Source organism: Manacus vitellinus, unplaced genomic scaffold (genome assembly GCF_001715985.3).
Source record: "Manacus vitellinus isolate BGI_N305 unplaced genomic scaffold, ASM171598v3 scaffold_53_pilon, whole genome shotgun sequence".
In the NCBI taxonomy this organism is placed as follows: domain Eukaryota; kingdom Metazoa; phylum Chordata; class Aves; order Passeriformes; family Pipridae; genus Manacus; species Manacus vitellinus.
Window position 1 is genome coordinate 388,198 of NW_021940637.1, and position 26,834 is coordinate 415,031.

General features: G+C 53.7%; 4 protein-coding genes across 4 annotated transcripts in view; 2 read left to right on the forward strand and 2 right to left on the reverse strand.

Annotated features, from left to right (window-relative positions):
* Nucleotides 1-3,378: 3,378 nt before the first annotated feature.
* On the forward strand, nt 3,379-4,985 carry COMMD4 (COMM domain containing 4). The gene is made up of 7 exons (XM_018081411.2): nt 3,379-3,415; nt 3,501-3,566; nt 3,812-3,851; nt 3,970-4,089; nt 4,329-4,409; nt 4,511-4,687; nt 4,799-4,985. The coding sequence occupies exons 2-7, from the start codon at nt 3,561-3,563 to the stop codon at nt 4,837-4,839; spliced, it is 465 nt and encodes a 154-aa protein (XP_017936900.2). The 5' UTR covers nt 3,379-3,415; nt 3,501-3,560; the 3' UTR covers nt 4,840-4,985.
* A 105-nt stretch (nt 4,986-5,090) lies between these two features.
* Nucleotides 5,091-8,783, forward strand: NEIL1 (nei like DNA glycosylase 1). The gene is given in 11 exon segments (XM_029963133.1): nt 5,091-5,386; nt 5,477-5,505; nt 5,508-5,688; nt 5,785-5,904; nt 6,065-6,143; nt 6,614-6,713; nt 6,859-6,983; nt 7,428-7,455; nt 7,797-7,870; nt 8,029-8,245; nt 8,412-8,783. Coding segments are annotated over 11 exon segments (1,269 nt in total). The 3' UTR covers nt 8,432-8,783.
* Nucleotides 8,784-9,046: 263 nt separating this feature from the next.
* Nucleotides 9,047-19,828, reverse strand: MAN2C1 (mannosidase alpha class 2C member 1). The gene is made up of 26 exons (XM_029963134.1): nt 19,728-19,828; nt 19,210-19,461; nt 18,521-18,644; nt 18,221-18,291; nt 17,908-18,085; nt 17,255-17,444; nt 16,823-16,929; nt 16,559-16,669; nt 16,104-16,196; nt 15,865-15,981; nt 15,311-15,406; nt 14,890-15,035; nt 14,306-14,429; nt 13,986-14,107; nt 13,358-13,443; nt 12,714-12,884; nt 12,348-12,430; nt 12,089-12,183; nt 11,859-11,963; nt 11,512-11,668; nt 11,066-11,209; nt 10,862-10,971; nt 10,247-10,326; nt 9,985-10,130; nt 9,704-9,807; nt 9,047-9,619 (listed from the first exon to the last, which is right to left on the reverse strand). The coding sequence occupies exons 1-26, from the start codon at nt 19,826-19,828 to the stop codon at nt 9,502-9,504; spliced, it is 3,231 nt and encodes a 1,076-aa protein (XP_029818994.1). The 3' UTR covers nt 9,047-9,501.
* Nucleotides 19,829-21,986: 2,158 nt separating this feature from the next.
* The window catches only part of SIN3A (SIN3 transcription regulator family member A), a 30,074-nt gene continuing 25,226 nt past the window's right edge, over nt 21,987-26,834 (reverse strand). The window contains exons 17-21 of the mRNA XM_008933805.4: nt 25,830-26,003; nt 25,052-25,144; nt 24,628-24,722; nt 24,223-24,430; nt 21,987-23,210 (exon numbers count right to left, since the gene is read on the reverse strand). Coding sequence (XP_008932053.3) covers nt 22,980-23,210; nt 24,223-24,430; nt 24,628-24,722; nt 25,052-25,144; nt 25,830-26,003 — 801 coding nt within the window. The 3' untranslated portion in view covers nt 21,987-22,979. The remainder of the gene's footprint in view (nt 23,211-24,222; nt 24,431-24,627; nt 24,723-25,051; nt 25,145-25,829; nt 26,004-26,834) is intronic.

Genomic DNA, 26,834 nt, shown 5'->3' on the forward strand with positions numbered 1-26,834 from the left:
TTTACTTTTAAACCAGCACACCTCCCCACTAACTTGGGAGCAGATTTACGTGCTGCTTTCCACAGTAATTCACGCGTAGATGGTTCAATTGTCTGTGAAGCAATCGCTGCTGCATCATCCATTTCGATCGGTAACTCCGGTGGAGCCACCACGGCTAGGAAAGCAGCCACAGGGCTCCAGTGCTCAGGGCTGGGCCACCCCAAAATGTGGGGAGTGACCATCATGACCTCCCCAGTCCCCAGCTTTCCCCGTAGCCACGGGTCACCCAGCTGTTTTTACAGTTCAAAACTTTCTCTCTTGTATTCCTTCCCCCAAAGCCTGCGGGAAAGAATGCTGAGTTTGTAACAACACAGTCATCTTCCTTGAGAGAATTACATTTCTCTCAACAGGCATAAAACAACCCAAAGGAAACAGTGTGAAAATTCCCACACTGAAACAATATTCTTAGCATCTGCAGCTGCAAACTTATCTTGGGCGAAAACAACTAAAGAAAAACAGCTCCTCCTCGTCAGATCTTCCGCTTTCAAGCCCTTCCCCCTCACAGCAAGGTAAGGGAGGGGTAGGCAAGGCAAAGCAAGACCAGTGAGGGGAAGGCAAGAAAAGGGAAGGGAGTGGTAGGTAAGGGAAGGCCAGGAAGCAGTAGGATGGGTAAACAAGGCAGGAGAGAAGAAGGCAAGTCAAGTGGAGAGAGGAGTAGGCAAGGCAGGGGGAGGGAGGTGTAAGCAAGGCAAGGCAAGGCCAGGCAAGAAAGGGGCAGGCAAGTGAAGGAAGGGGATAGGTATGGAAAGCAGTGCAAGCAAAGGAGTGGTAGTCAGGGCAAGGCAAGGTAGGTGAGAAGTAGGCAATGAAAGGCAAGGCAAGAGAGGGGTAGGCAAGGTAAGGTGAGGTGAAGGAGGGGTGGGAAATGAAAGGAAGGACACGGAGCAGTCGGTAAGGCAAGGCAATGCAAGTCAGAGGAGAGGAAGACAAGGCAAGGCCAGGCAAGAAAGGGGTAGGCAAGTCAAGGAACAGATTGGTGTGCAAGGCAAGGCAAGCTAAGGGAGGGGTAGTCAGGGCAAGGCAATGCAAGGGATTTGTGGGCAAGGCAAGAGATGGGTCTGGAAGGCAAGGCAAGTGAGAGGTAGGCAATGAAAGGCGAGGTAAGGGAGGTATAGGCTATTCAAAGCCAGGCAAGGGAAGGGTAGGCAAGGCAATGCAGTGCAAGGGATAGTCAGGCATAGCAAAAAAAAAGGCAAGGTTGGGGAGGAAGGCAGGTAGGCTCAATGCTTCAGGGGCAGATGACAGACTGCAGCAGCCAGGAGCAGCTTGTTGTCCTAGCACATTTTGTGTGGGAGCAATCCCCTGACACTTGCCATTATGGAGGTGGTATCAAATTTTTGGAACTAACCTTCTGAAAAAGGATAACAGTGTTCTTTCTTAAGAATGAAAGCACATCGTCCTGCAATAATAATTGGGTGTCCAGGGAATGAAAGAGACAGCCACAGGTTTTCTGTCTTGGCATCTTTTGTGTGGGAGCAACCTCACAACGTCAGGTTGTCTCCACATTTCAGAGGTGATCTCTGTAATATCTGGCAGTCCTTTTATTTTGGGCCACATAAAGCTATTTCCAGTCTTGATGTATAGATGATATACTGCACTGGGGAGGTAATGCCCAGTAATGGTGTTCTGGTACCTTGATATGGGATCAGTCCCTGGATGGTTTCTATTTTGAGGGGGGGGTGTCAAATTTCTTCTGAGATGTGGGGTCTTAGTTGCTCTCTGTGGCACGGAAACGATTTTTGGATCCTCACATTTGGTGGGCTTGGTGAATTTAATTGCTTTTCCTAATATACAGTGCTGCCAGTTAGAGCTGTTAAATCTCTAGAATGGGAATGTAAAAGCCAAGCTGTTGGGCTTTTTGTCCTGGTCCTTTTAGTGTCTGAGCACTTAGTGGTGGGGTTCAGTTCTGGATCCTGACTCCGTGACACTGAAGGATTATGAGGGGACATCGAAGGTGCAGATACCGGCATGTGAGGTGCAGTTGAAGATGGAGACAGCAAGAGCTTTCTCTCCTAGCATTTTTGTGAGTTGTGTTTTTTGCTGGACATTTTTGATTTTGTTGCTGGATTCTGAGAGAGTGGAAAAAATGTATTAGCACATATAATTGGGAAGGAGTGCGTGCTGCCACTCGAGCGTGGTGCAAATAAGAGTTCGCACATGAACGGGGAAGGTCAGCCAAAACCTTTTTGTCCTGACACATTTAGTCTGAGACCACTGACGGGACGTTGTCACCTTTGGAGCAGCACTTTGGGCTGGTTTGTGCGTACACAGGGCCATCTACAGGAGCTGTTAAACGGCGATACGGGGGGGAACGTCCACTAGATGGCCCCGTGCACGAGCAAAAGGCGTAAATGGACCGTGGTTACCTCAAAGAATGCGAAGATCCAAAGTTCAAAACGTCCTCTGCTGCTCTCAAAGAAATCGTGCCAGAAATCAGAAAGACTTCGCTGACCGTCCCTTCCATTTGCAGGCTGGTATTTGCACAGCAATCAAGTGGCAGCTGGTTTTCCTTGCAGCCTGAAAACTGCACACAATTTCCATCTCTGCTATACGTAGCATTGTGCACTTTTCGGTCTCACGGAGTTTGAAAGGTCCATCCACTTCTCGTACAAAAAAATGTCCTTCCCCGTTCACGTGCGAACTTTTACTTGCACCACGCTCGAGTGGCAACACGCACTCCTTCCTGATTATATGTGGTAATATATTTTTTCACTTTTGCAGAATCCAGCAACAAAAAATGCAAACAATCTGGCGAAAATAACTCTCGGAAAAGCGTCAGATGAGAAAGCTGCTGCTGGCTCCACCTCCAGCTGCAGCCATTGAACTGCACCACAGCCCCGGTATCTATGATTTCCTTCTCAGCTCTGCGAACCATCACAACCTTCGGTCTCACGGAGTCAGGATCCAAAACTGAACCCCGCCACTGAGCGGGGCTGCGGCCGTGGGGAGCGGGCGGTGCTCCCGCTGTCGGGGCGTGTCAAAGGGGCCCTTCCCGCGGATCCACCGCCGCCTCGGGTCCCGTTCCCGGAGCTCCGTCCCTGCCCCGCCCCGGGGTCTCGCCGCCCTCTCGGGGTCCCCTCCCCAAGGCTCCCGCGAGCCATCTGCGAGCCCCCGCGGGCCCGGGGCGGAAGGGCGGGAGCGTTCTGCGGCCCGGGAGCCGGTTCCGGGTCGGGAAGGCGGGATCTGCGGAGGGACGCGGCACCGTGCGGGACGGCGGCGACATGGTGGGCGGGGGTCGGCGGGGACAGGGGGGAGGCGCAGCGGCCACCGCGGGCTCTGGACCGCCTCTCCCCCGCGCAGCGGGTTCCGCTCTGCGGGGACCTGGACTGGCCGCCGACCTGGGTGCTTGCCGAGATCAAGCACCCTGGCTAAAATCGTTAAGTGCCCGCGCCCCCCCGCGTTTCCCCTGCTCGCCCCTGCCACACCCCGGGCCCGCTGCTCACCCTCCTTGTTCCCCGCAGTCCTCGGTGAAGCTGAAGCTGATCTGTGCCCAGGTGCTGCGGGACCTCCTGGGGGAGCCCATGGAGGTGAGTGCGGGGCGACCGCGGTGGAGGCCAAGTGTTTCAACACTGCAGTGGCATAATCAGCAATATTAATTAATTTCATACTCTTCGTGTAGCCTCTGCAATAAGAATGCTACCAGCCACTGCTAGTAGCAATAGTATGAATATTAAATGTTATTAGTATTAATATTAAGGTAAGAACTATGAGTATTAATGTTGGCAGTGAATGTGTTACCTGGTGTTTACCGTGATGCTCTGCTCTCCCGCAGTATGAGAAGATCCTGAAGCTGACCTCGGACGCAAAGTTAGGTGAGCACTGCTGTCCTTACTGGGATCCCCCCATGGAGCCCCACTCTGGGGCTGGGCAGCAATTTGGCTGGAGTTGCCTTCCCAAGGTGGCAGAGCTCACCCTCCATCCCATCTGCAGAGTCAGGGGACGTGAAGGCGACCATCGCTGTCCTCGGCTTCATTCTCTCCAGTGCAGCCAAGCACAATGTAGACAGCGAGTCCCTGTCAAGTGAGCTGCAGCAGCTGGGGCTGCCCAAAGGTAAGGGGGACCCTCAGGGTGGCACCAGGGGCCAGACCTGGTGGGATGTGCCCAACGCAGTTCCCAGCGCTGCTGCCTTCACGCTCAGATGCAGGGCAGGCTGGAAACCGTGCTGTTCTCCATCACCTCCCTGCTGCGCCATCCATCCCCAGGGGCTCCTCAGGTGCTTTGATGGGGTTTGTTAACTGCAGGGCTGGTGTGAGCAGAGGGGTTCTTGTCCTGTCTCTCCTCACGAGCAGAGCATGCCAGCGGCTTGTGTCGTTCCTACGAGGAGAAGCAGAGCTCCCTCCAGGACAGCCTCAGGGCCTGTAGCCTGCGATGTGAGTGGGATGTTGGGTCTTAACAGGGTTTTGGGTGTTGGTGGCAGTCACCCTGCTGGACTGAGCCAGGGTGCTGACACCACCCCCACTACCCACCCCAGTGAGCCAGCTGGGCTTGGTGCGCTGGCGGGTGGATTACACCCTCAGCTCCAGCGAGCTGCAGGAGGTCAACGAGCCCCTGGTGCACTTGACGTTCAACGTGCAGAACAGGGAGTGCGGGAGAACGACGGCTGTCTCTGTGACCCTCTCGGCTGACAAGTTCCGAGTGCTGCTGGCAGGTGAGGCTGGAGGATGGGTGGCAGCGAGGACCTCCAGGGCTGTGGGGGATGCTGGGAGGGATGCTGCTGGGGATGTAGCGGCTCCCCCACAGCTCCATCCTCTGTCTGCAGAGCTGAAGCAAGCCCAGACCCTGATGAACACCCTTCTCTGAGGAGCCAGCCTCCCATGGGGGGAGTCACGGACACCGAGTTGCTGGGTCGGATCTGGTGCTTCTGGCTGGGAAGGGGGATATTTCCCTGCTCTCCTGGCTTCTGGGGACCCTCGGGGTAGCTCCAATAAAGTCCCGGTGACAAAGCCGAGCTGTGTCGTTCTGTGTCTCCCCGCGGCGGGGCCGCCCGGCAGGACTACGAGCTCCGGCATCACCGCGCAGCCAATGGGAGCGCGCACCGCCACCTCGAGCCAATGGGAGCGCCGCACGGCGCCCGCCGCGCAGCCAATGGGAGCGCGCACCGCCCGCTCGCGCAGCCAAATGGGAAGAGCGCTCCCGCACCACGCAAGCCAAGGGAGCGGCGGGCGCAGTCGAGCCGCCGGCGCAGCGCGGTGGCGGCTCCGCGGCGCGGTGGCGGCGATGCCGAGTGCGGCGGAGCTGCCCACCTAAGCCGGGTGCTTTGCAATCAACGCGTGGCGGCGGGCTGGGTGTTCGCGGCGGCGTGGGAGCGCTCGGCCGGTGGGCCGCGGCCCGGGTGCCGTTCCGCAAGGCGAGGCCTACCGCCATCTCGCCCTCCGCCCGGGGCAAGACTTGCGGCCGTGACGCTGACGCGCTGACCCCGCCGCGCCCCCCGCCGCAGGACTGCCGTGTTTCGTTTCGGCATGTCGGGTCGTTCCGGCTGTGCCCGGCCGCCGAGCTGCCCCGCCATGCCACGCTCCGCTTCCTGAACCCGCGAGAGCCCCCGCGGGCCCTCTGCTTCGTGGACGCCCGCCGGTTCGGGTCCTGGCGCCTGGGGGACGCCTGGCAGCAGGAGCGCGGGCCCTGCGTCGTCTCCGAGTACCGGGCTTTCAGGTGAGCGCCCTGGAGGAATGCCCCCTGGTTGGGTTTGACTGCTTTTCCTGCACAGACATGCCCCGGTGACTCTCGTTGCCCCGTGCTCTGTTGCAGGGAGAACGTGCTGAGGAATCTGGATGACAAGGCTTTTGACAAGCCCATCTGTGAAGCCCTCTTAAACCAGAAGTATTTCAATGGAATTGGGAATTACCTGCGTGCTGAGATCCTGTACAGGTGAAGTGGGTTGAGCATCCGCTGACCTGCCATGGAGGTTTGGTCTCCAGGAGCTTGCTGGAGCTCGATGGCTCTTTGGCTAAGTTGGCTGTGCCTCCTCACCTGGTAGATGTGGACAGTGCCAGAACCAAGGGCTCAGGCTTGTGTGTAACTCTTTCAGGTTGAAGATCCCTCCCTTTGAAAAGGCCCGGACTGTGCTGGAGGCCCTGAAGGATCAGAAGCAGGAGAGGAGGAAGAAGGTGAGGAATACCAGGTGCTTTCACAGGATCAGAAGGTGGTAGATGTCGTACCAGGGGTTTGGTTGCCTGTGACCCTGCAGGACGAGCTGTGCCCAGCTTCTGCCTTCAAGAAGTCTCTGAATATTTTTGGGGTGGGTGAAGAGGAAGAGATGAGTGAAACAAACACCTTGCAAGCTTAAAATCTCCAAGAAGGCTGTAGTAAAGCCCAAGGCTGTTCTCGTGGCCTTTTAAAGTGACTATTTTAAGGAAACCTGAAGACAAACTACATGACCTGAGGGGTGTTTTTAAAACTGCTGATGTTTGTGTGTGTTAGCCCTCTTTCATGTCTTTGTAGCTAAACTGGAAGCCCACAGTGGGGTGAGCTCAGGGCTGGCAAAGCTGGAGGGCAAAAGACAAAGAATTTGGCTGCTGTTGGAGAGGAGGCAGAAGTAGCTGGCAGGTGACTTTCCTCCCCTTCTCCACCCTTGCAGGATCCTTCCCTGACACTGAGCAAGAAGGTGAAGCTGATGAGGAAGAGCCCGGATCTCCTGGAGCTGTGCCACACCGTGCCCATGGAGGTCATCACGGCAGGTGAGGCGACAGGACAGGATGCTGGGGAACAGGGACAGCTGGGGGAGGCTGGGGCTTTGCATTCCCGGCATCAGGAGGTTTGGGAGGGCATTCTGACACTGTGATCATGACTTCTGCTCTAATTCTGTCCTTTCTCCCTTCCCAGAGAAGCACCTTTTGGACCCTGAGCACTCAGATAACTACACCACCTTCAAGAACTGGCTGCAGTGTTACTTGGTGCCTGGCATGAGCTCCCTGCGTGACCACAACGGCAGGACCATATGGTTCCAGGTAGGTGCCTGGGGTCACTCCCAGGGGCTGGGGGCTCCCAAACCACCCCTCCAGCCCATTATCTGCTTGCTGAGACTCCCAAACATTACACTGTGCTGCTGGAGATCTCCCTCTCCACGAAGCTGCTGGACATGGAGGTGACCAGGACCCTCTGTGTGATGGCCAGCTGGCCAAGGGATGGTGGGCAGTCTGGAGCAGATGGAGGGAATGAGGTCTGGAACCCTGTTCCTCCCTCCTGTGCCCTGTGTCTGTGGCCTTGCAGGAACAGGACTGACAGGAGAGTCCCCAGTGCACAGGGCAGGCAGAGCAAGCCTGACTCTCCTGGCTTCCCAGAGAAATGTGGCTCTTTCCCTATCACTGCGAGAGGGAGAAGGGGCAGGGATTCTGCTGCTGCTGCCTGTAGAATGACTGCACCCCAGTCAATGCTCTGTCCCTTCCTTGCAGGGAGAGCCTGGTCCCATGGCTCCCACAGGTGAGTGTCCTCTCTCCTGCCCGTGGGACCCACTCTTGCTCTGGGAGGGCTGGACACTGGGCAGCCCTGTCTTTTCTGTATAGCACAAGGGCACAGGCAGGAGCAAAGCCCCTCTCCCTGGGGTGCTGACAGGCCTGTGACAGCTGTTGGCTCCAAGGGACAGAGCCCATTTTCCCCGGAGCTTCCTACCAGCATCCCAACCTGCTTGGGCACGGCTGTTGCACTGGCAGGATGGTTTTTCGTCCTGCAGTTTCTCAGTGCTCAGCTCACATCACCCAAGGACAGCATCCCTGCAAGTGTGTCCCTCACTCCCCCTGACCTGGGCATGTCCTCTCATGCAGGGCAGAAGCACCAGAAGATGCCCCGCAAAAAGCGCGCTGAGCTGAAGGCAGACCCTGAGGCACCGACCCCTAAGGTAAGCAGCTTTGTGGTTGTGTCTGGCTGTCCTGTCCCCCTTAACCTTGCTCAGGCTGCTCCTGAATTCATGGTGGTGATCCCATATGGAGCTTCTCATCCTCTGTGGTGCTCCAAGCACGCTTCTCCTGCTAAGCCGCAGCTCTGATGTCCGCCCAGGTCACCTCACGCGCCTTGAAAAGGCGCCCCAGGGCTGCAGCAACCCCCCAAAAGTCAGATGAGAAGGAGGAAGGGGAGGAGGAGGAGGAGGCTGATGGGCCGAGGAAGGGACATGCTCGCCGGAGGAGGAGAGGGACCCCTGCTCCAGCCTTGCCTGAGCCAGAGGTGCTTCTCAAAACCAGAAGAAGCCGCCGGATGTCTGCACGCAGGGGCAGAGGTGAGGCTGCAGCCCCTGTGGCTTTCAGGTGCACAGGTGGGGGCTGTGGGAGTGCTCAGTTGTATCGAAGGGACTGATGGGTGCCAGATGGCAGGAGAGGAGCCAGTGGGGCAGAGCCAGACCCTCCCTCGCCCTCTGACTCCTCCTTTCCCTCTCTGTTTTTCAGGTGCAGTCCCTGTCATGTGAGTGCTGCCCACTGCCCACCTCCTGAGGGGCATTTAGTGGCCCAGGAGAAGCTCAGGGAGGGCTTGGCCAGGGACGTGCCTTAGTGATGGGGGAAATGGAGCTTCTCTGTACCTGTGCTCACAGCTGCTTGCTACTGTTGCATCCTGCCAGTGCGTGAGGGAGAAGCTGGGCTTGGTGGTGGGGTATTTTCCTGCTGTCCAGAGGCATTAGAGGGGAAGAAGAGCCAAGACCTTACATTGTGCTGGACTCTGACTCTTCCCTCTGCCTAAAACTGGGTTCTCTCTTCCCCTTCTGGCTGCTGCTCCAATCACTGTTTTTAGCTGACTAAATAATAAAATATTTTGTGTAGAAATCACTGTGCATGCCTTTTCATGCTAAGGATAACCCTTCTGTGCCCAGCCTCTTCCCCAAGGGGCTGTAGCAGGCTTCCCCTCCACCTCACCTCCCCTAAAGTAAAGATAAGCTCTGCCTCCCCAGTTCCAGGAGTAGTGAGATCCTGCTGAGGAGGACACTAAGGGAGCAGCAGCTACAACAAAGCACCTGGGAGGAGGCAGGTCAGTGCAGTTACCTGGAAAAAAGTTAAGAAAACAGGCTGGAGCTTGATGTAATTCTCTTATTTATTTGTGCTCTCCATCTGCAAGGACAGTGCAAGGGGCAGGCAGAGGAAGGGAGGAAGGAGTAGAGTGTGTTTTTTTATAGTCACTGCTAGACAAGATTAAGGCTCAGACACAGGAGCCACTGTGGAAACTGCTACTCCTCAAGGCCCTGGGGCTGGAGCAGAGCCCATGCAGGGCCACGAGCCTGTCCACGCCCTTATCCACACTTCAGTGAGCTCAGCACTCAAGCCCACCTACTCTGGTTGGGCAGTGGGCAACTGTCCTCCTTCCCTGAGGAGCGCAGCTGTTCTCAAGCGCTGCTCTCCGATGGTTGGGTGTGGGACACGGGGACACTGCCCTGCTCTGGAACTGCTGTCTTGTACAGCTCTTGGGATCCAGGAAGGCTCAGGCTGTGATTTGAGCTCACAGTGTTGGTCCAGGTTGCTGCAGCATCAGCCAGAGCGGTGGATGGTGTCACTGGCTCAAGACCAAGAGGACAGAGAGCACGCAGAAGGGTGTGAAGGAGAGCCTCAAGCCCTGCTGCCCCAGGGGCAGGGTGCCCTGTGCAGCTGGCCGCTCCAGGAGGTCGCAGCTGAGGAGGAAAGCACATGAGGCTGAAGGCACTGATCTCCATCCCCATGCACACCCAGCCCTTTGGCATGGACCATGGACTTACAGCATTGCCTCTTTAACGGGGAGGGAGGTCTGGAGCCAGGCAGTAACCGTGCTGCCATACGCCTCGTAGAGCCGAACCACCACGGCTTCAGGTCTGCCCTCAGCCTTTGGGGGACAGTGCAGGTGGGAGTTCAGACAAATGAGACAGGCACAGCCTCTCAAACCCACGTTGTTCCGCTCAGCTGAGCCTAACCGCCACTCAGTGTGGAGGAAAGAGCAAGCCATGCTTGACAACAGCACCTAAACCCCCTCTGCCCTCCCCACCTCTGCCCTGGCACCTGCCTGCTTGACGGTCTCCAGCACGATGGCAGGTGAGCTGACAGAAAAAGCACTCCAGGCTGGGCACTGGGCAGAGCTGGCCGGGACCGCGTAGAGGGGGAAATTCAAGTTGTAGGCACGCTGAATCACACCAGCCTCCTGGAAGGAACCTGCATCACAAGAACATCTGTCCAGCCTTGGCACGTGCACAGTCAGAGACACACTCACCCCAAGGTTCACTGGTGCATCCCCCACCCTGTGTGTTCCTACAGGGCCTGTTACTCACCCCGGTGAGGCATCACAGCGTAGGTGAACTGGTGGTGCCCAATGTCTGCTGTGGAATCAGGGGACTTGGGTGCTCTCAGCCTAAGGCAACGAGATGCTAGTGAGACTGGTGTCTTGGCAGCACCCACTGCCACACAGAGTAGAGCCAGAGGAGCACTGTGACAACTGCTCCCCTCGCTACCTTGAGGCTGGGCCCAGGGGTGGAAGCAAACATGCAACAGCAAACAGACCCTGGACAGTCCCAGAAGCTTAAAAAGCTTGGGTGTCTTCCTGTGAAAATTGTGGCTGACAGAGTCAAACTGAAATATACAGTTTCTTTTAGCTTGGTATGCACTTGTAACATTAACACTGCTGTTCCTTCCCTCTCATTAAGCCTTCCCTCCTGGAGTATGTTCTGGCCAGCAACAGAAAAATCTGATCTCTCCTGAATTATCTATGAGCATAGCTCACAGGAATTAGTTATAATGCAAGTCAGCCAAATTCTCAGACAAGAGACACCCATCAGACTATTTATTAACTAAGGTCATTTAGGATCAGGTGTTGCCTCGACTTCCAAGAGACACCTCACAAGACAAAGTACCTGCAGCAGCTCCCCCCTCATCCATCTGTAACTCACAGAGAGAGGCTGAGGACGTTCCTGTGGGCTGATGCCCCATATTTGCAGTCGTTCAGCAGAGCCACCCCAAAGCCATGCTCAGAGAGATCCATCCACTTGTGAGCCCACACCTGCAGCAGGTACCAAGGGATGGGCTCACTACAGAGAGCCACTGGCAGGAGCAGGAGCAGCTCAGTGCTGGGACCAGGCCACCATCCCTCTCACCTCGAACCGAGCCCAGTCCCAGGACGTGTTCCAGTGTGTTGGCCTCTGCACGTGTCCAAACTGGATCTCGTAGGTGGCGTCTGTGCTCCGGACCTGCACAGGGAACTCCACCTTCAGGAACTTGTGAGCCTCCTTCCACTCAACCTAAATGTAGGAGCAGAAGGGCATCACCATGGGGTCTGACAGGCAGAAGCCACACTTTTCCTTCCCTGGTGTGCAGCAGCTGGCTTGCACACAGCCAACATAAGCTACAATAAAACCACACCAGAGTCTCAACACCAGGATGAATTCTTCTTGTCCCTTGGGACCTCCCCCCACCCTCAGGCTGCCTTCCCTTAAGGCAGAGGAGGACAGGCAGTGGGGGGGTTCCAGGGAAGAAAACAGGAGGGGGAATGTAATTCCTGCCACACAGGATGTTGGTATCATGCAGCAGCCACGGGCCAAACCTGGGTCAGGAAGCGGAGGTATGGGCACGTGGCATCCAGGATGATCTCCTGGGTTAAGGTGCTGCTTTTCCCGACCTGCAGGGAGAACCTCACACTTCCCCGCAGGCCCCCAGCCAGGGTGATTTCCAGAGGCTTCAGCAGCGTGGTCACTGGCTTCCTAGACAAAGGAATGAAGGCAGAGATAGTCTCAGCCTAGTAGATCCAGGTTCCCAAATCCCAGTCCAGCCTCCCACATAGGAGGCATTCACTTCTCCAGAGTGAATGCTCTCTTACAGCTAGGACTGACAGGGAGGCAAGAATCTTAGGGCAAAGCCAAAATCCAAGTGCTGCCTGCACTGCTCCTCTACCTGGTTTCCAAGTGATAATCCATCACATCCCAGGCATCCCAGTAGAGGGGAACATCATCAAAGAGTGCAAACTGGTTCGCATAGCAGCCCTCTGGGACTGACTCTCTGAAAGAAAGTGGAACAGAGAAACAGCAGCATCAGAAGGGCTGGCAGTGGACAAGAGTGTACAGCGAGAAGTCATCCTGGGAGAGGTTTGAGGAGCCCAGGGCCAGTGACTGGGTGACACAGACCTCTCGGAGTCCAGCAGCCGAAGTGAGGTCAGGTGTCCCATCATGTCCAGGCAGACAGCAATCACCCCATTCTCCATGGTAATGGAGCCATCCACCTTGGAAAAAGGACAGAAAACAGGTGTCACAGACCCACAACTGCTGAGTGCCTCAGTTGCAAATTTACTATGTGGATTTGCTGGATGCTGGATTCCTTAGATTTCTCCCCAATCAACCTTTGACACAGGGAACATGGATCTGAAGCAAACTGCCTTGTGCTTACCTGCTTCCTCACTGACACAGGCTGAGAGGGCAGCAATGGCTCCCTCACTAGAGCATAGCCCATGCTGGGGACTGTCACGAGAGCTGGAAAGCAAAGAGGTTCTATTCCAACATCAGCCCCAGACTGAAACCTAAGTCACACTGTGCTGCCCTAGTGCTCTCACATCAGACCTACTACCTCCTCTCATACCCTCCTCTTCTTCCTCCATACTTCAGGGGACTTTATTCCATTTCAAGTTGTCCAAGGAAGAGTTTGAACAGCCAGTAAAGCCCTCCCCAGGGCAGGGAGAGGCAGAGTATTCCCTTGTTAGCTGACTCTGCCCCTGTAAGAAATTCTGATACAAGAGTTATCCCAGGTCAGACATACCCAAAGTCTCTGTTCCATCTGGCCCAGGCCTGGAGATCACCTCGGTGCGTTCCCAGGGCAAAGTGTTCAACACAAGGGTGCTTTCAGTGCTCCCTGCCTTGGGCTGCAGCAGATCCCTGCACAGGGACTGCACAGCCTCCTCCTGCAGCTCAGCACCAATCCTGCGGATCTCTGTACAACAAAAGGGCCTAAGCTGGATCTGAGAGAGCTTCTGGCGCTCCTGTGCTATGTACACACACTTTATCGCCTGCCAAGCTACAATTACTAATTATCATTAATTATTATTATCTATTAGTGAGTAATTCAAGTGTATAATTATTTTTAACTTTGTTATTACAAGATTACAACGAGCTATGCCAGCTCAGCTGGAAAATTCTGGTTAACTAAGCTCCTGCAAGCACCCATGAGCAGGCAGGAGCAAACCTTCGTGGAGGTCTACCCTGGCATGCCAACAGCAAGCAGAGAAGTCAATAAACTGGGATGGTTTTCAATCCCTTGGCTCCCCTGCTAATTTAACACTATTTCAGACACATATCTGCACAGGCTTGCCCTGGTAGTCCAAGATTGAAACCACTGCAGCCCCACTAGGCAGGACCCAGTGTGCTCTGGCAAGTAAGTGCCCTCCTAGCCAAACTTCTGCTCACCTGTGTAGTATTGCAGGGCATCCTCAACCACGAGCTGGATACAGCTGCCTGGCAGGACATCATGGAACTGGTTGAGTAGCAATAACCTAAAAGAGAGCAGAACCCAGGAGAGGATGCGAGAGCACCGTATTTGTTCTGGCTTAGAACAAACCAGAAAGTTCTTCTCTAAAACAAGAGCCCTGTTTGCAAGCCAGACAAACTTAATAACTGTTCCTTATACTCCCATTAGCCAACACTTCAGAGAAAAGGATTTTTTCCATAGCATCCTTTAAATCCCTTTATGTTAGGGCTTGTCAACTGTCATCTTAGTAAAGCAACAACCATGGGGAGTACGAGTTATTTCTTTTTATCCCCTAAGGCTACCAGATATGTTGTTGTACAAGTTCAGACATGTCAAAACTGGGGAGAAATAAGCTTAGGTTGGAAATGAAGCTTTCAGACAGCAGAGTAGTGAGGGTTTGAAGTTATCTTCCAATGGGAGAATCAAGCAAACCACTGAATGCTTTTCAGGTGGATCCCTGATCAGTTTATGGAAGGGGTTACAGACAGTGGTAGGTAAGCTACATAGAGTGCTGCAGTACTGAATCCTCTCCCAGCACCAGCAATGCCCCTGTACTCACTCCCTCACCTCCAGAGCCGCTGCAGCTGGCTGGCAGGGTACTGGAACACACTGTCCTGTGCCACAGCCAGGGTGCTGAGCACTTCGACGTCATGGAGTATCCTCTCACACTCTCGATTCCCCTTCTTTATCTGGTATAAAGAATATATATATTTATATATATATATAATATATATATATATATAAATATATGTATTTCTTGAGCGTCAGGAAGTGGGTAGCTGGGAGTAGATCTCTCACATCAGCAGCAGAAACCCAGCTCCAGTGCAGGAAGGTTGGTTACTTGTAGGTGTCACGAATTTGCATGGCCTGGGCGTGGGGACCCTCACCTGGGCCTGGGTGGTGTACGTGCCATTGTGCAGCTCGAGGAAGAGCTCTCCCACCCAGGTGCACAGCTGTGATGACTCCTTCTCCAGGACAGAAAAGAGCTGGTCAGGAGTTGAGATCTGCACCCTGTGGGAGAGACACAGGTACAGTGATGAGCCAGGGAGAAGCCTGGGACATGGCTAATGTTGCATCCCATCTGGAAAGTTGACGCTCCTGGAACCAAGGCCTCAGAAACTTCAATACAACTATACACAGTATTCCCCCCTCACCCTTCTCCTACACCCCTCCTGCTCTCCTGGGACCCCTGAACCTCTCCTGTGGACATTCTCCAGACAGGGACTAACTGCCAGGCACAGCTGCTGTGCTGGACACTCAACCCATGACTCTACTGAGGGCTCATAAGCAGTCCATGCCTGCCCTGTGTACCTGTTCTTACAGCTCTTGATGATACAGAGACCCATGAAAATCCTTCCCAGCCCTCTGCTTGCCTGTCTCTCTGCCCTGCTCTCTTTCTTTTGGCACTGCTGAAGGCCGGGGCTGGCTCAAAGCCAGTGGTCCTGCCAGGAGAGAGGAGCTTTCCTCTCACCTTGGCAGCCCATCTGTGTCACTCATTCTCTTCATTCTATCCAGCATTTTCTGTGTGGGGCCCCCTCCTCCATCTCCGAAGCCGAAGAGGAACGCGCTGTGGTTCACACATCCTTTGTCCTTGTTGTTCTTCACTGTCTTCAGCACCTGGAGGGATTTTTGGGCAGCTGCAATCCCCTGGCGCCCATCCCCAGCTCCCACAAGAAAGCCAGGTCAGCCTTCAGGGTGCAAAGCCCAGTCCTGCCCCTTCTCCCCAGCCCAAACTGCCAAAATCAGGCACAGGCACATCTCGGAACCAGGCAATCAACTGCCAGGCCTTTGTCCAACAATGCTGCCAGCTATCCCGCTCCCTTCCCAGCTATCCCCCTCCTCTACCAGGAGGCTCCAAGGGACTGGCAATTTCACATGCAGGTCTCACTCACCTCCTCCACAAGCCCATGCATCCCATAGGAGTCACCAGGAGGGAAATGGGTCAGGACTCGGGAACCATCAATGCCTTCCCAGAAGAAGGTGTGATACTGGAGGGGAGCGAAAGGACAATGTGGTACACAGGGAACAGACATTCCAGAGTCCCCTGAGGATTAAAACTGGGCCTTTAGTTTCTCTCCATGAAGCTGCAGAATGTCCTGATGGATCAGTGTAAAGAGATAGTTGCACAAGGACAGGGAATGCCACAAGGGCAGGGTACAGCAGGGAGAGGCTGGATTTGCTGTCTGTTGGACCTGCACACAAGTCACAGCTCCTTGCCTGGAAGCAGAAGGAATTTACAGGCCAGGGGCCCAGCTGAAATCTCTAACCATGACCTTTTCCTCCCCTAAAGTCTGACAGGACATTGCTACCACCAAAAACTGGTGGCTTCTGGAAGCAGAGCCTGTGTCAGCTGAGCTGAAGGACTGTGGAACCGACAGGTCGAGCCCTGCAGAAGACTCCAGCATGCACACATCCATCCCCTGGAAAGAAGGGATGCACAGCTCACCGGGAAGGTATTCACAAGGTTCCAGCTGAGCTTCTGTGTGAGGAACCGCTGAATCCCACAGCCACGCATCAGCTGGGGCAGCTGGGCTGAGTATCCAAACGTGTCTGGCAGCCAGAACTGGGAGGAGAAGAAACAGGAGCAGAGGGAGAGAGAAACACGTGAGTCAGGCGAACCTCATACACAGCAAGAAGTGAAAGGAGATGGTGTGCAAGGAAGGTGTGCTGGAAAAGAACAAGTACCTCTGTGCAGATTCGGCCAAACTGCTCCTGGAAGAACTGCTGTCCCTGGAGGAACTGCCGCACCATGGACTCCCCACTGGGCAGGTTCCCGTCCTGGGGGAAAGGCACAGGGGGTCTGTGAGGAAAGCCAGGCACTGGGGAAGGGGAGGTCTTGTAAGACCCCCATTCCCATCCACCTGATCTGGAGATCACAGGGAGGAACTGAAGAGAGCTCAGCAGAGGGAAAACGGAGGAACACAGCTCACTGAGTGCAAAGATCCTTTCTCAGAGAATGATATGGGAGAAGGATTGTATTTTTGCTAGGTTAGACACTTCAGCTGCTGCTCCTAGGCTTGGAGACCATCACCAACCAAACAGGCTCAGCAAAGGCTCTGCTGTCCCCTCCAGTGCCAGGCCCAGTCCCAGAAGGATGGCACAGAGGGGATTCGGCAGGCCAGGTTCACCGTGCTACTCACCATTTCCACCCAAGTGCCTCCAACAGGAATGAACTGCCCCTTGGCCACGAAGTCCAGAATCTGTGCATAGAGCCCAGGGTACCAGCTCCGCACCCACTCAAACTGCTGCGCCTGCCAGAGAACAGAGATCAGCCTCAGCTCTCTACCACCCCACACCCAGGTCCCTCCTCTCTGCAACACTTCTGGTCATCCCCCCCGTCTCTTTTTGCTGGAGAAGCAACATGCCATGAGCAGAGGAGAGGTCTCCAGAGAGAGATCACTGACCTGGGAGCAGGCAAAGGTGAGCTCCGGATTGCGCTCCATCAGACGGACCACGGTGACCCAGCTCCGAGCACACTTACGGATGGTCTCCTCATAGGGCCACAGCCAGGCTGCAGGGACAGGCATGGCCCTATCATAGTTATTACTCAACACAAGCTCCTCCTGGAGCTAGAACCCCTCTGAAACCCCTCCTGGGACAGTAAATCGAGGGGTGAAGCCCAACAGATGGAAGACAGCAGTCTATAATTCATCCCTCATCCCCAGCCCCATCAGTGCTCCAAAGGGCACCCCACACTCCCCTGCCTCTGTGAAAAAGCAGCTGTGTGCCTCAGGGCATGGTATCCAGCGCCTGAAGCCCAAGGGCAGCCCACTCTCCCCTTGGGCAGCATGCCCTGGCCTCCATGTGAGCGAAGAGGGAGTGTGTGCTGCTCTCACCAGAGTCAATGTGGCAGTGCCCCATGGCATGGATGGTGTGCTGGCTCTCGCCGTTCCTCTGACTGAAGATGGCTGCAGCCAGGTCACGGGCAGCAGGGAAGGTGGAGGGGTCCGTAACATCACACACATTGACCATCTGGTTGGCAGTGTACAGTGCCTGGAAACTCCTCTGGTTTTCCTCCCCGAGAAGCTGGGGTTGGGAGGCATAACAGTTTTACTCAGGCCACTGTATCAGCTCATCACCTGCCTCAGGGAGAACCTGGTACCTCCTTCCAACATCTGTCTCAGCCAGTGGTACCAGGCAAACACCACATCCCTGGTTCACAAACACAACCTTATGCCTTTTCTCACATGCCTTCTAAATCCAAGTTATACATATGCACATCCCAGGGGACTTTGGTTAACAGATCCTGCTTTGGAACAGAAAGTGGATGAAAAACACCTATGGCTTCCCTCTGTTCAGTTTTCTCCTACTGCAGAATATGCTGAGCTAGAAGGGACCCACAAGGATCATCAGGTCTAGACAGAGTCAATTGTGCTAAAGCAGAGCAGCAGCAGACCCTCCTTCAGTGTCTTAGGTCATGGAACAGCAGGAGGAGACACAATGAAGTTATGGAAAGGGTGAGAGAAGGAAAGAGAAGGAGCTCCCATACCCGGGCCATGTCCAGCAGTATTTCCAGATCTACCAGCAGTTCATAGACATCTCTGTTGAAGATGACCAGCTCAGCCTTGTTCAGGGTGACCCTCCTGTCTGGGTCAGGAGGGGCAATCATGCTGCCCTTGCCAGCTCCAAAGAGCCCATTGCAGGCCAGCTCCACGTACAGTGTCAGGCTGTGGGACCAAAAGGAAACCATCAGCAAGCAGGTCACAAGCACCAGGACACAGATGAGGATGTCTCAACCTGGCCTCCTGTCTTCCAACAATACCAAGCTCACCCAGTGGCAAGGAGCTCAAATGACCACCCACCTGTGGGGCTCTGACTCTTTCAGGCTGCTTGTCAGGATGTAGCTGGTCTTCTCACCTTCCTTAGTCAATCCCTGCACAGGAAGATGGCACATTCAACCAAAGTCCAGCTGGATGGAGGGGTCTGGTCCCATATGGTGTGGGATAATGATTCCCACAAGAGCAATCAGCACAGAAGCTGCTGCTGCCCCAGCAGCAACATAAACCCTGCAGGCACCACCACACAGCACAGCAGGGACGTAAAAAGTCGCCATTCTGTACATAGCAGGGCATCTGGCACACCCCTGATCCATGCCTCCTTACCTGGACAGGCTGGGCATCTCGCCACACCATGGCCTCCCCATCGCTCTCCCAGACAAAGTGCACTTCCCGCCCTGCCCATGCCAGGGGGATGCTCAGCTCCACCTTAAACCAGCATGTCTCCCACCTGGAAGAGAGCAAGTAGCAATCTCAGCCCACGGTGTGACTTTCTCCCCAGGGAGAGCCTCCTTAGAGAAAGCTTCCTTAGAGAGCTTCCTTAGAGCCTCCAAGGAGAAAGCTGAGTGAGGGCAGCCCATGAGTTTGATGGGATTCAAACACAACAATGCCACCTGTCCGTACAGACTTGATTTAATCTATGCCCCTCTGGGACCCCAGAGAAACAGTCACTGGCATCTTGTCTGACCAATGCTGGGATAAAAATCTTCTCCCAAACCTGACAAAGCAAACATCCCCCACCTAAGCATGAGGGACACAACCATGATCACAAACAGCTCTCAGCAGAAAGGATCCTTGAACCAGGCTCTTCACCCTCCTGGGAAACTGATACAACTTGGGCTGTTTCCTCATGAAATCTCCCTAAGGGCTTCTGGGCAGACACCTTCGAGCACTCAGGGGGAAAAGGATTATCATCTCCTTTCTTCACCATTAAGAACTCGTGAGGACTCACACACACAGGAGACATGAGCTCCAACCCCACCACGGTCACAGCACCACCGAAATCCTGTACTCACGTGGGCCCGAAGGACTCTCCCACTTCAGCCGGCCTGAATTCCCCCACAACAGCCTCATCGTAAGAGATGCGCCGCGGAGTCTGGAAGCAGGAGAGCGATGCCGGTGGACAGCGATCCCCAAAAAGCCTGAGGTCGAAGATGGCCACGCGACATATTAGTATGGTCAGTCCCGCAAGGGCGAGCCCGGGGGTGGGACAGGGAGCACCCTGTTCTCCCCAGCTGCTACTCAACACCCCCAACAGGATTAACAAATCACAGAGTAATGAAGCGCCGTGTTAGAGAGGCTGGCGGAGCGGGGAGGGCTGTGCCGTGGCTGTCCGGGGTGTGTGTTTTCTGTGTGCGATTTGTTCCCTCGGTGTGTTGTTCCCGAGCCCCCGAGCCCCGGCAGCGCCCCGAGGGCAGGGGTGCGCCCCCCCAAAGGGGACACACCGCGCAGCTAGGCCCGGGCCGCCCCACCAGCGCCCCGGGGGTTGGCCCCGGAGGAGGAGGGAAACGCGAGAAGCCTCCCCGCCGCCCACCTTGCCCCGGCAGGTTGCAGTCGGTGAAGTAGGTGTCGGAGACGAACTTTCTCGACGCGCTCCAGCGCGTAATCGTGCGCCTGTGGCGGCGGCGCGGCCATGGCGGCTTGCGGCGGGGCCCGCCCTGCGCGGCGCAGGCGCGGCCCGGCAGTCCCGGAGCCCGGAACCCCGGGATCCCAGAAACCCGGAATCCCAGAATCCCGGAATCCCAGAATCCCAGAAACCCGGAACCCCAGAATCCCGGAATCCCGGAATCCCAGAATCCCGGAATCCCAGAAACCCGGAATCCCGGAATCCCAGAAACCCGGAACCCCAGAATCCCGGAATCCCGGAATCCCAGAATCCCGGAATCCCAGAAACCCGGAATCCCGGAATCCCAGAAACCCGGAATCCCGGAATCCCAGAATCCCGGAATCCCAGAATCCCGATTCCAGCCGGGCCGCCTCCGCCTCGAGGGTGCTCCGCGGGGCTGAGGGCCTGTCCCGGGGAGGGCCGGGCCCGCCGAGTGCTCCCCGTGTGAGGAGGCAGAACCCGCCTCATCGCTGCCCCCCAGCCTGAGCAATCCTGCACCCACCTCTCCTCCTCCACGTCCCCGCTTCGCCTCAAAATCGCCCACCCCTCCCCAAAATGCCACTCTGTATCATCAGGAGGAAAGGAGGAATCTGCACACGACGCTCAGCCCTGATGCTTTAATGGAAATACCGTGCCACACTCAAGTTTAAAACATTGGTATAGAGATCACGTGGGTCGTGGGCCGAGGATCACGTTACAGAATACAAAAAGCAAGACCAAATAAAATGGGGGGGGAAAAAAAACCAAACCTGACCTCTGCTATTGTACAGGCTGGGAGCAGAGCCGGGATGCCGGCTGGAGCACCGGAGGCAGAGGTCTCCCCGTGGTGTGCCCCGGGGACCTGGCCAGCCACCCTTGCCTCAGTGACAGGCAGGCACAGGCTCCTGGGACAGGACACCCACCAAAAGCAGCAGCAGCTGTTAACTTCTAAGCTGGTCAAAAGTCTAGATGACCCAAAATTTTCCCTTCCGGATCACCTTGAGCATACAACAGGATAAAAAAAGGGGGGAAGTAGCGGGGGAGCATGCATGACACCTTTGGAATGGAAGAGGACACCCGAGAGCACCTCCCTGGCTGGTTACAGCAAAGCAGGAGAAATGAGACAGCTGACTTATTGCTGGCAATGTGTGAATATTCCCCATCGGGGGCTCTCTTCCCTCTCTTTCCCTTTCTCCATAGGAGGCTCCTGTTCCAGATCCGCCTGCTGTGCATTGGCTGCCAATGAGTAGTGGTCCCTTCGGGGGCCACCTGCTTTCACCCCGGCTTCAGGTCCCCCTCTGGCCCTGCTCCCCAACCTCTCCCTGTGGAAGGGAGGGAGCTCCAGTGCCAGGAAACAACCTGGGACTGGATGATCTTTAAGGTCCCTTTCAGCCCAGGCCATTCTATGATTCTATGAACCTGCTGTCTTAGAATTCAATAAATCCATGGGAGAGGCTGAAGCAGCGAAAGAGCCCTGCCCGTGGCTCCCCATCCAGGGACGACGGAAGCCATGCCGGGTGTGTAGGACTGGCAGCATGGATTTGTGCAAGGAAATCTGCCCCCTCTGAGGAGACAGTGCAGTTGTGGCTGTCGTGGCTTACAAAGTCTGTGCTGACTTCTTTATTTTCAAAATCAGAATCTTCCCACGTGCTTTAAATATCTGCCGGTGTTACACTTATCTGCTTAAAAAAATACATATCCCATATGTGGATTTCAGGAGTGAAACACACTGAGACCCCCCTACCCCTCGCTCTGCTCTTGCACACACACACACAAACACACACACATGCAGAGCAGCTCTATCAAATACTGGTTTGGTACTTCCCATGGTGTTTTCTCCAACACAGAAAGGGAAAAATGTATCAGCACAATCATCTCCAGCTAAGTAGCTCAGCAACACTTCCCAAAAGCGAAGATCCTTGGAGCTGGAAGACGAGGTGGATAAAAATTACCCACCCCCCCCCCCAAAAAAAAAAAAAATTAAAATTTTATACTGTATAGTTATATCTCTCATAGGCTGCTTATACCTCAGTTGTTTAACCCCCAAACACACATGCTACCTCTGCTTTTTCCTCTTGGATTGTGAAGCCAATCTTATAAAATTCGTACACCTCCCTTCCCTCCCCTTCCCCACCCCAAAAACTGTATATTGCACAGTGCCTTTCAGACCAGGAACAGGGCTGTGGGTGAGTGAGTGTCTTCCTCCAGTTAAGAACAAAGACATCATTTCTTTTATTTACAAAAAAAGGAGAAAAAAGTTTCCACACAAAAGCACTACAATGGTAACTCCCTTTGGTAAAAAGTGTAATAAATGTCTCCATCGGTCTGTCTGTCTGTCAGTACTAATTATCAAGCCACCTGGTACTATGGTACACAAGAAGCTAGTACAGTTATGCTAGCACATTGAGCATACTTTCTTTAATTAAAAAAAAGAAAACAAAACAAAGCAAAACAAACCAACCAACCAACAAACAAACAAAAACCCCCAAAAAATTGACAATTTGTACATTTATTTACAAAAAAGGAGGGTAACATGTTAAAATCGTGTTGTTCTCTGCTGTGTGTGTGTACGTACATGTGTGTGAAAAGCTGGTGCATGGCACTAGGAGAGTCTAGTAAACAAGCAGGTACAAAAAAAAAAACCAAACCAACCCAAAATAAAAATAAAACAGTTCCACTGGCACTAGAAAGGACAGACCGATCTGCACGGGGTGAGTCCAGCCTGGGAGGGAGAAGAGGGAGCGAGAAAACCCAGGGTCTGCTGCCCCATGGCCCCGTGCCAGAGCCCGTAAAGGGAGGAGAATCCAGTGGTGACAGGCACCCGGGGATTTTGGGGACACATCCAAGTGGTCCAGTGATGGAGAGCATCCAGTTCTCCTTCCTCGCCGCTTAGGGCCTCCGGGGAGTCAAAGCCTCAACGCTGCTGGTGTGTACGAGCTTGTTGTGTTTCTCTGGGATGGCTCAGTTCAGAGAGAAGGGTCCTTCTCACCCAAAAAGGGCCGGCAGCCCGTGGTCCTAGGCGGAGATCCACATCCCCACAGGGAATCCCGCTGGTGACGGGTTGCACCAGCCACGCACTAGTCAAGTGGCCATGTGTTACGGAGATACACAGTGAGGGGAGAAAGGCGTCCTCCTCCTTCCCCGGATGCGCGCGCACACACACACACATCTCCCGGGCTCTTCCCTCGCCCCGGGGGACTTTTAGGGTGTCTTGAATATTGTGCTGTATTTGACACGGTACTTGTTGATGCTGACAAAGTGTAGGGTCTCTGTGTCACAGGTGGTGGTGCAGGGCACCAAGCCCTCCAACCCTTCACCCATGAGCCACTTGTTTGTCTCGGTTGCCATTTCGCGGGGCACGTGCTCCTTGGTCCATTTGTCCACCCAGGCCTGGAACCGCTGGTGCAGCCGCTTGCTCACTCTTTCGTGGGACTGCAGAAACAGGGAGAGGAGTTAGAAAAAGGCAGCTTTGGCCCCCCAGACTGCAGCATTACACAAAGCTTGGCTACTGGCTGACACAACCAAGGGGATCAAACACAGAGGGAATTTGTAACGCAGACACTGGGCTAATGACAGAGGGAAAGCTCTGATTAAGGTCCCCCAGCTCTCCTCTCCAAGAAAATTAGTAGCAAAATGGGCTCGGAAATACCAAAAGGTTTATGCTCTTTGTTTAGTACAGGAGCTTTCAGGCTGGCAATACAGAACATATCCCACGGGAGTCTGAAACTTGCATGCCCAGCTCAGAGTCCCTTCTGCATTGCCCAGAAGATGCTGCTGTCTCCCTTCTCCTCCAGCACCCAGGACCAGGCAAGCCCTGCTCTTCCCAGCCCTTGGGGTCTGTCTCCAGTTCCCACAGAGGGGTACAGTCTCAGGAAAGAGCAAGCTGAACATGCATTACACATATTGGGGACACAACTACTATGGAAAATTAAGACTTGGGTCAGGTCTAAAAGGCTTGAGAAGCTCTGACTTAACAGAAACATCAGGAGAGGAAGAACTGTGCACATTTTTGAGTAAAAGTGTCTGCCTAAGGAACGTAAAATCCCAGACAGATGGTATAAAGCCATGGCTACAGCCATAATTGAAAACAGCCAATATAATTAAACCTCTGGATTAAAATTTATGGATTTTATTATTTGTTTTGTTCTTCTCCCAAAGACTGACTGCTTTGTGGTGTTAACCACTGAATCCAATAGATTTGTATCCAAAATACAATGTAACTTCCACAGATCCTTCAACGTATTCCAGCAATCAAGGGCTATGCTGCACGTTATATATTTAACACTTCAAGAATCTGTGTTCAGGTTCTCTGTTTATGAGCTTAGCTTCTCTTTGAGGTTTGTGCCAGTTGAACGGGGACAGATAGAGAGGCAACGCTTCCTTCCCCTCCCCTGGGTCCCAGGAAACACCAGCAGCCCACCCCAGTTCTCCTGCTGGCTCCTACCTGCTGAGCTCGCAGCAGCGCGGTCCTCCTGTACATGTAATCCTCCGATTTGATCACGTACACCATCTTGTAGGAGTTCAGTTTGAATTTACACTCCAGCTTGTCCAAGCTCTCCACGTTCTCCATGGACTTTTTGCTGTTTCCTTCCTTCCCTTCCTTCTCCTGCTGCTCCCGACCACGCTGACACTTACGGATCCGCCTCAGATTCCTGCAAATCAGAGAAACACTCTTGGAATTAGTGCTCACTCTCTGGCACTAGCAGGCTGGATGTAGCTGGTGGATCTCAAGGCCAGGTTGGATGGGGCTTGGAACAACCTGGCCTAGTGGAAGGTGTCCCTGCCCATGGCAGGGAGCTGGAATTAGATGGTCTTTAAGGTCCTTTCACAGCTCAGCCTGGCCACTCACCTGGGCAGGAAGACAGGTTTCTGGGCCAGGTGCTCCCGGAGCTCAGGGGAGGTAGAATCGGAGTTGACATATCGCTCCACATAGTCTGACCAGCGCTGAAAGCAAGCACAGAGCACACATCAGCCACTGCCTTCCCACCAGACATGGGAGGGTTAAGGACGCTAAGCTGGAAGTCATACAGATGAACACAAGATCACTTTTGAAGGCTCTGTGCATCTTATCCCCAAAAAGGCAGGTACAATGTTTCTCTGTAGGGTTTTGAGCATTTTCTAACACAAAATAAGCCAAGAAGAATTTGCCTGCTCATTGAAAGCTTTATGGCATGCTTTGATGTTTCTTTGTCTCGTGCTAACAGACCACACCACACACTGGTCCAGTGCAATGCTGACCCTCACAGTCAACTCTCTGGACAAGCTATCCATACCTCTGCTTCCACAGGGTCATCTGAGTTCTCCTCTTCTGTATCCAGCAGCTCAATGGTTAACTGAACTTGACCTCTGCTCTGAATGAACATCAGCTATAAAGAAAGAGCAGAAGGGACTTCAGTAATATGTTTGAAATAGAAGAAAACACCTTCAAATCCCACTGGGGCAAAGGGAGAATGAAGAAAGTTGGCAGACTTTTAAGGGAAACCCTCTTGAGCCCCCAAAATAAGTTTGAGGGCAAGGGAAGAGATATTATACACTGAGGCTTTTATCCAAAGTACTTTACAGGCTCAGAAAGGGCCTGACCACTTCCTGCCTCTTTGGCAAAGGAAGTATGGATTTGATTAGCACAGGTTTATTAGCAATGTATGCAGGCAGCAGGGATTTAATGCCCAGGCAGTAGCAGCAAATCTCCCCACAGTCAACAAAACTGAGGCACCAGAGAAACAGGAGAGTCTGAACTGCCAAATTAAAACCAGTGACAGCCAAGCAGTCAGTATGATACAGGCCAAAGCTGCTGTGAAGCACAGGGGATACTGACTGGTGTTCCAGGAAATACATTCCTCCTTCAAACCTCATTTCTGAGGGGCCCTTACAGAAGCATTAACCTACGTCCCAAAAGCTGGCAACACGCGTGCCGGTTTTGGCTGGGATGGGGTTAATTTTCTTCGGTTTTTTTTGCTGCCTGAACGAGGGTCTTTTTTTAAAAGACTGGTGCCTCTCCCTTCTTAAAGGGCTCGTGCTGCTTTTACACTGTGGTTCACGGCCCAGCTCTACCTTGAAACAGTTCTCCTCCGACATGAGCTGCTCAGCTTTGCGCTGGTACGTGGCCTCCAGAAGCGTACGAGAAGACTGGGAAGCGAGAAGACCTCCCGTGGCTCCGTTGCTGTTCTCCGACAGGTAAAGGTCTGTCACCTGCACGCAGATCTCGTCGCTCACTATGTGCTGGAGCTGCAAAAAGGAAGAACAGGGGCAGGGTGTTTGCTACGTGACCATCAGCACAGAATAGAAAGAAATAAACCATGAGCTTAAATTTAAGCTCAAGCAAAAGGAGAAAAAAAAAAAAAGTTGAAAAGGCATGAGTTTAGCTTCTTCTGGTTGCAGATCACTTCTGCTCTGTAAAAAAGCCATAATAGCTTTAAAAAAAATGAGGAGGTGGCAAAGTACAACTACTCAGAGAAAAACTACAGGCAGGGAATACTCTGATCAGCAGCAGGGGAGGAAGGGCCAGAGTGCCGTGACACAGTATATCCCCTCCTCACCAAGAGGCTGCTGCTGTGTTTGAGGGAAGAGGTGGGAGATTTAGGATCAAATCCATATTTTGTACAAGTTTAAAAATCAAAAGTCTCTCCGACTGTCTTCTGAGTTCAGTTAATCTCTGGACCGAAGGGCTTCTGAAGAGCAACTCTACCCTTCTGAAAGAGGAAAGGCCTTTCAGGCCATTCCACTTTCAGCCCCTTGTGTTTGTTTTTGGTCTTTGTAGTACAAAAACCACACAATAAGAATTTTCCCCTTGCTCACGCATTCTTCCTACCAGCCCAAAAAAAAGGACTGGAGTTTAACAGCCAAAATGAGCTACTCTGGCAGCCAGATAAAAAGAGACAAACGTTTTTAGAAAAGGCACACACTGCTCCTACAGCACTGATGGAAAGCAAAGGAACTATTTAAGTGTCATTTAACTTTTTTTCAAAGTTAAAGCTAAATTAACTCTGGAGATGCTTTAAATACTTACATCCTAAAACATCCAGAAAACAACAAGAACTCTGTATACCCGTAGAGGAT

Coding starts and splice junctions, on each gene's coding strand:
- COMMD4 (XM_018081411.2), top strand. Junction 4,090..4,328: donor GCAGCTGGGGCTGCCCAAAG/GTAAGGGGGACC, acceptor CCTCACGAGCAG/AGCATGCCAGCGGCTTGTGT. Junction 4,410..4,510: donor CAGGGCCTGTAGCCTGCGAT/GTGAGTGGGATG, acceptor TACCCACCCCAG/TGAGCCAGCTGGGCTTGGTG.
- MAN2C1 (XM_029963134.1), bottom strand. CDS start 19,828: ATGGCCGCGCCGCCGCCACAGGCGCACGATTACGCGCTGGAGCGCGTC. Junction 18,645..19,209: donor GGAGAGTCCTTCGGGCCCAC/GTGAGTACAGGA, acceptor GCTCTCTTCCAG/GTGGGAGACATGCTGGTTTA. Junction 14,430..14,889: donor GACACAGATGGGCTGCCAAG/GTGAGAGGAAAG, acceptor TCTCTCCCACAG/GGTGCAGATCTCAACTCCTG.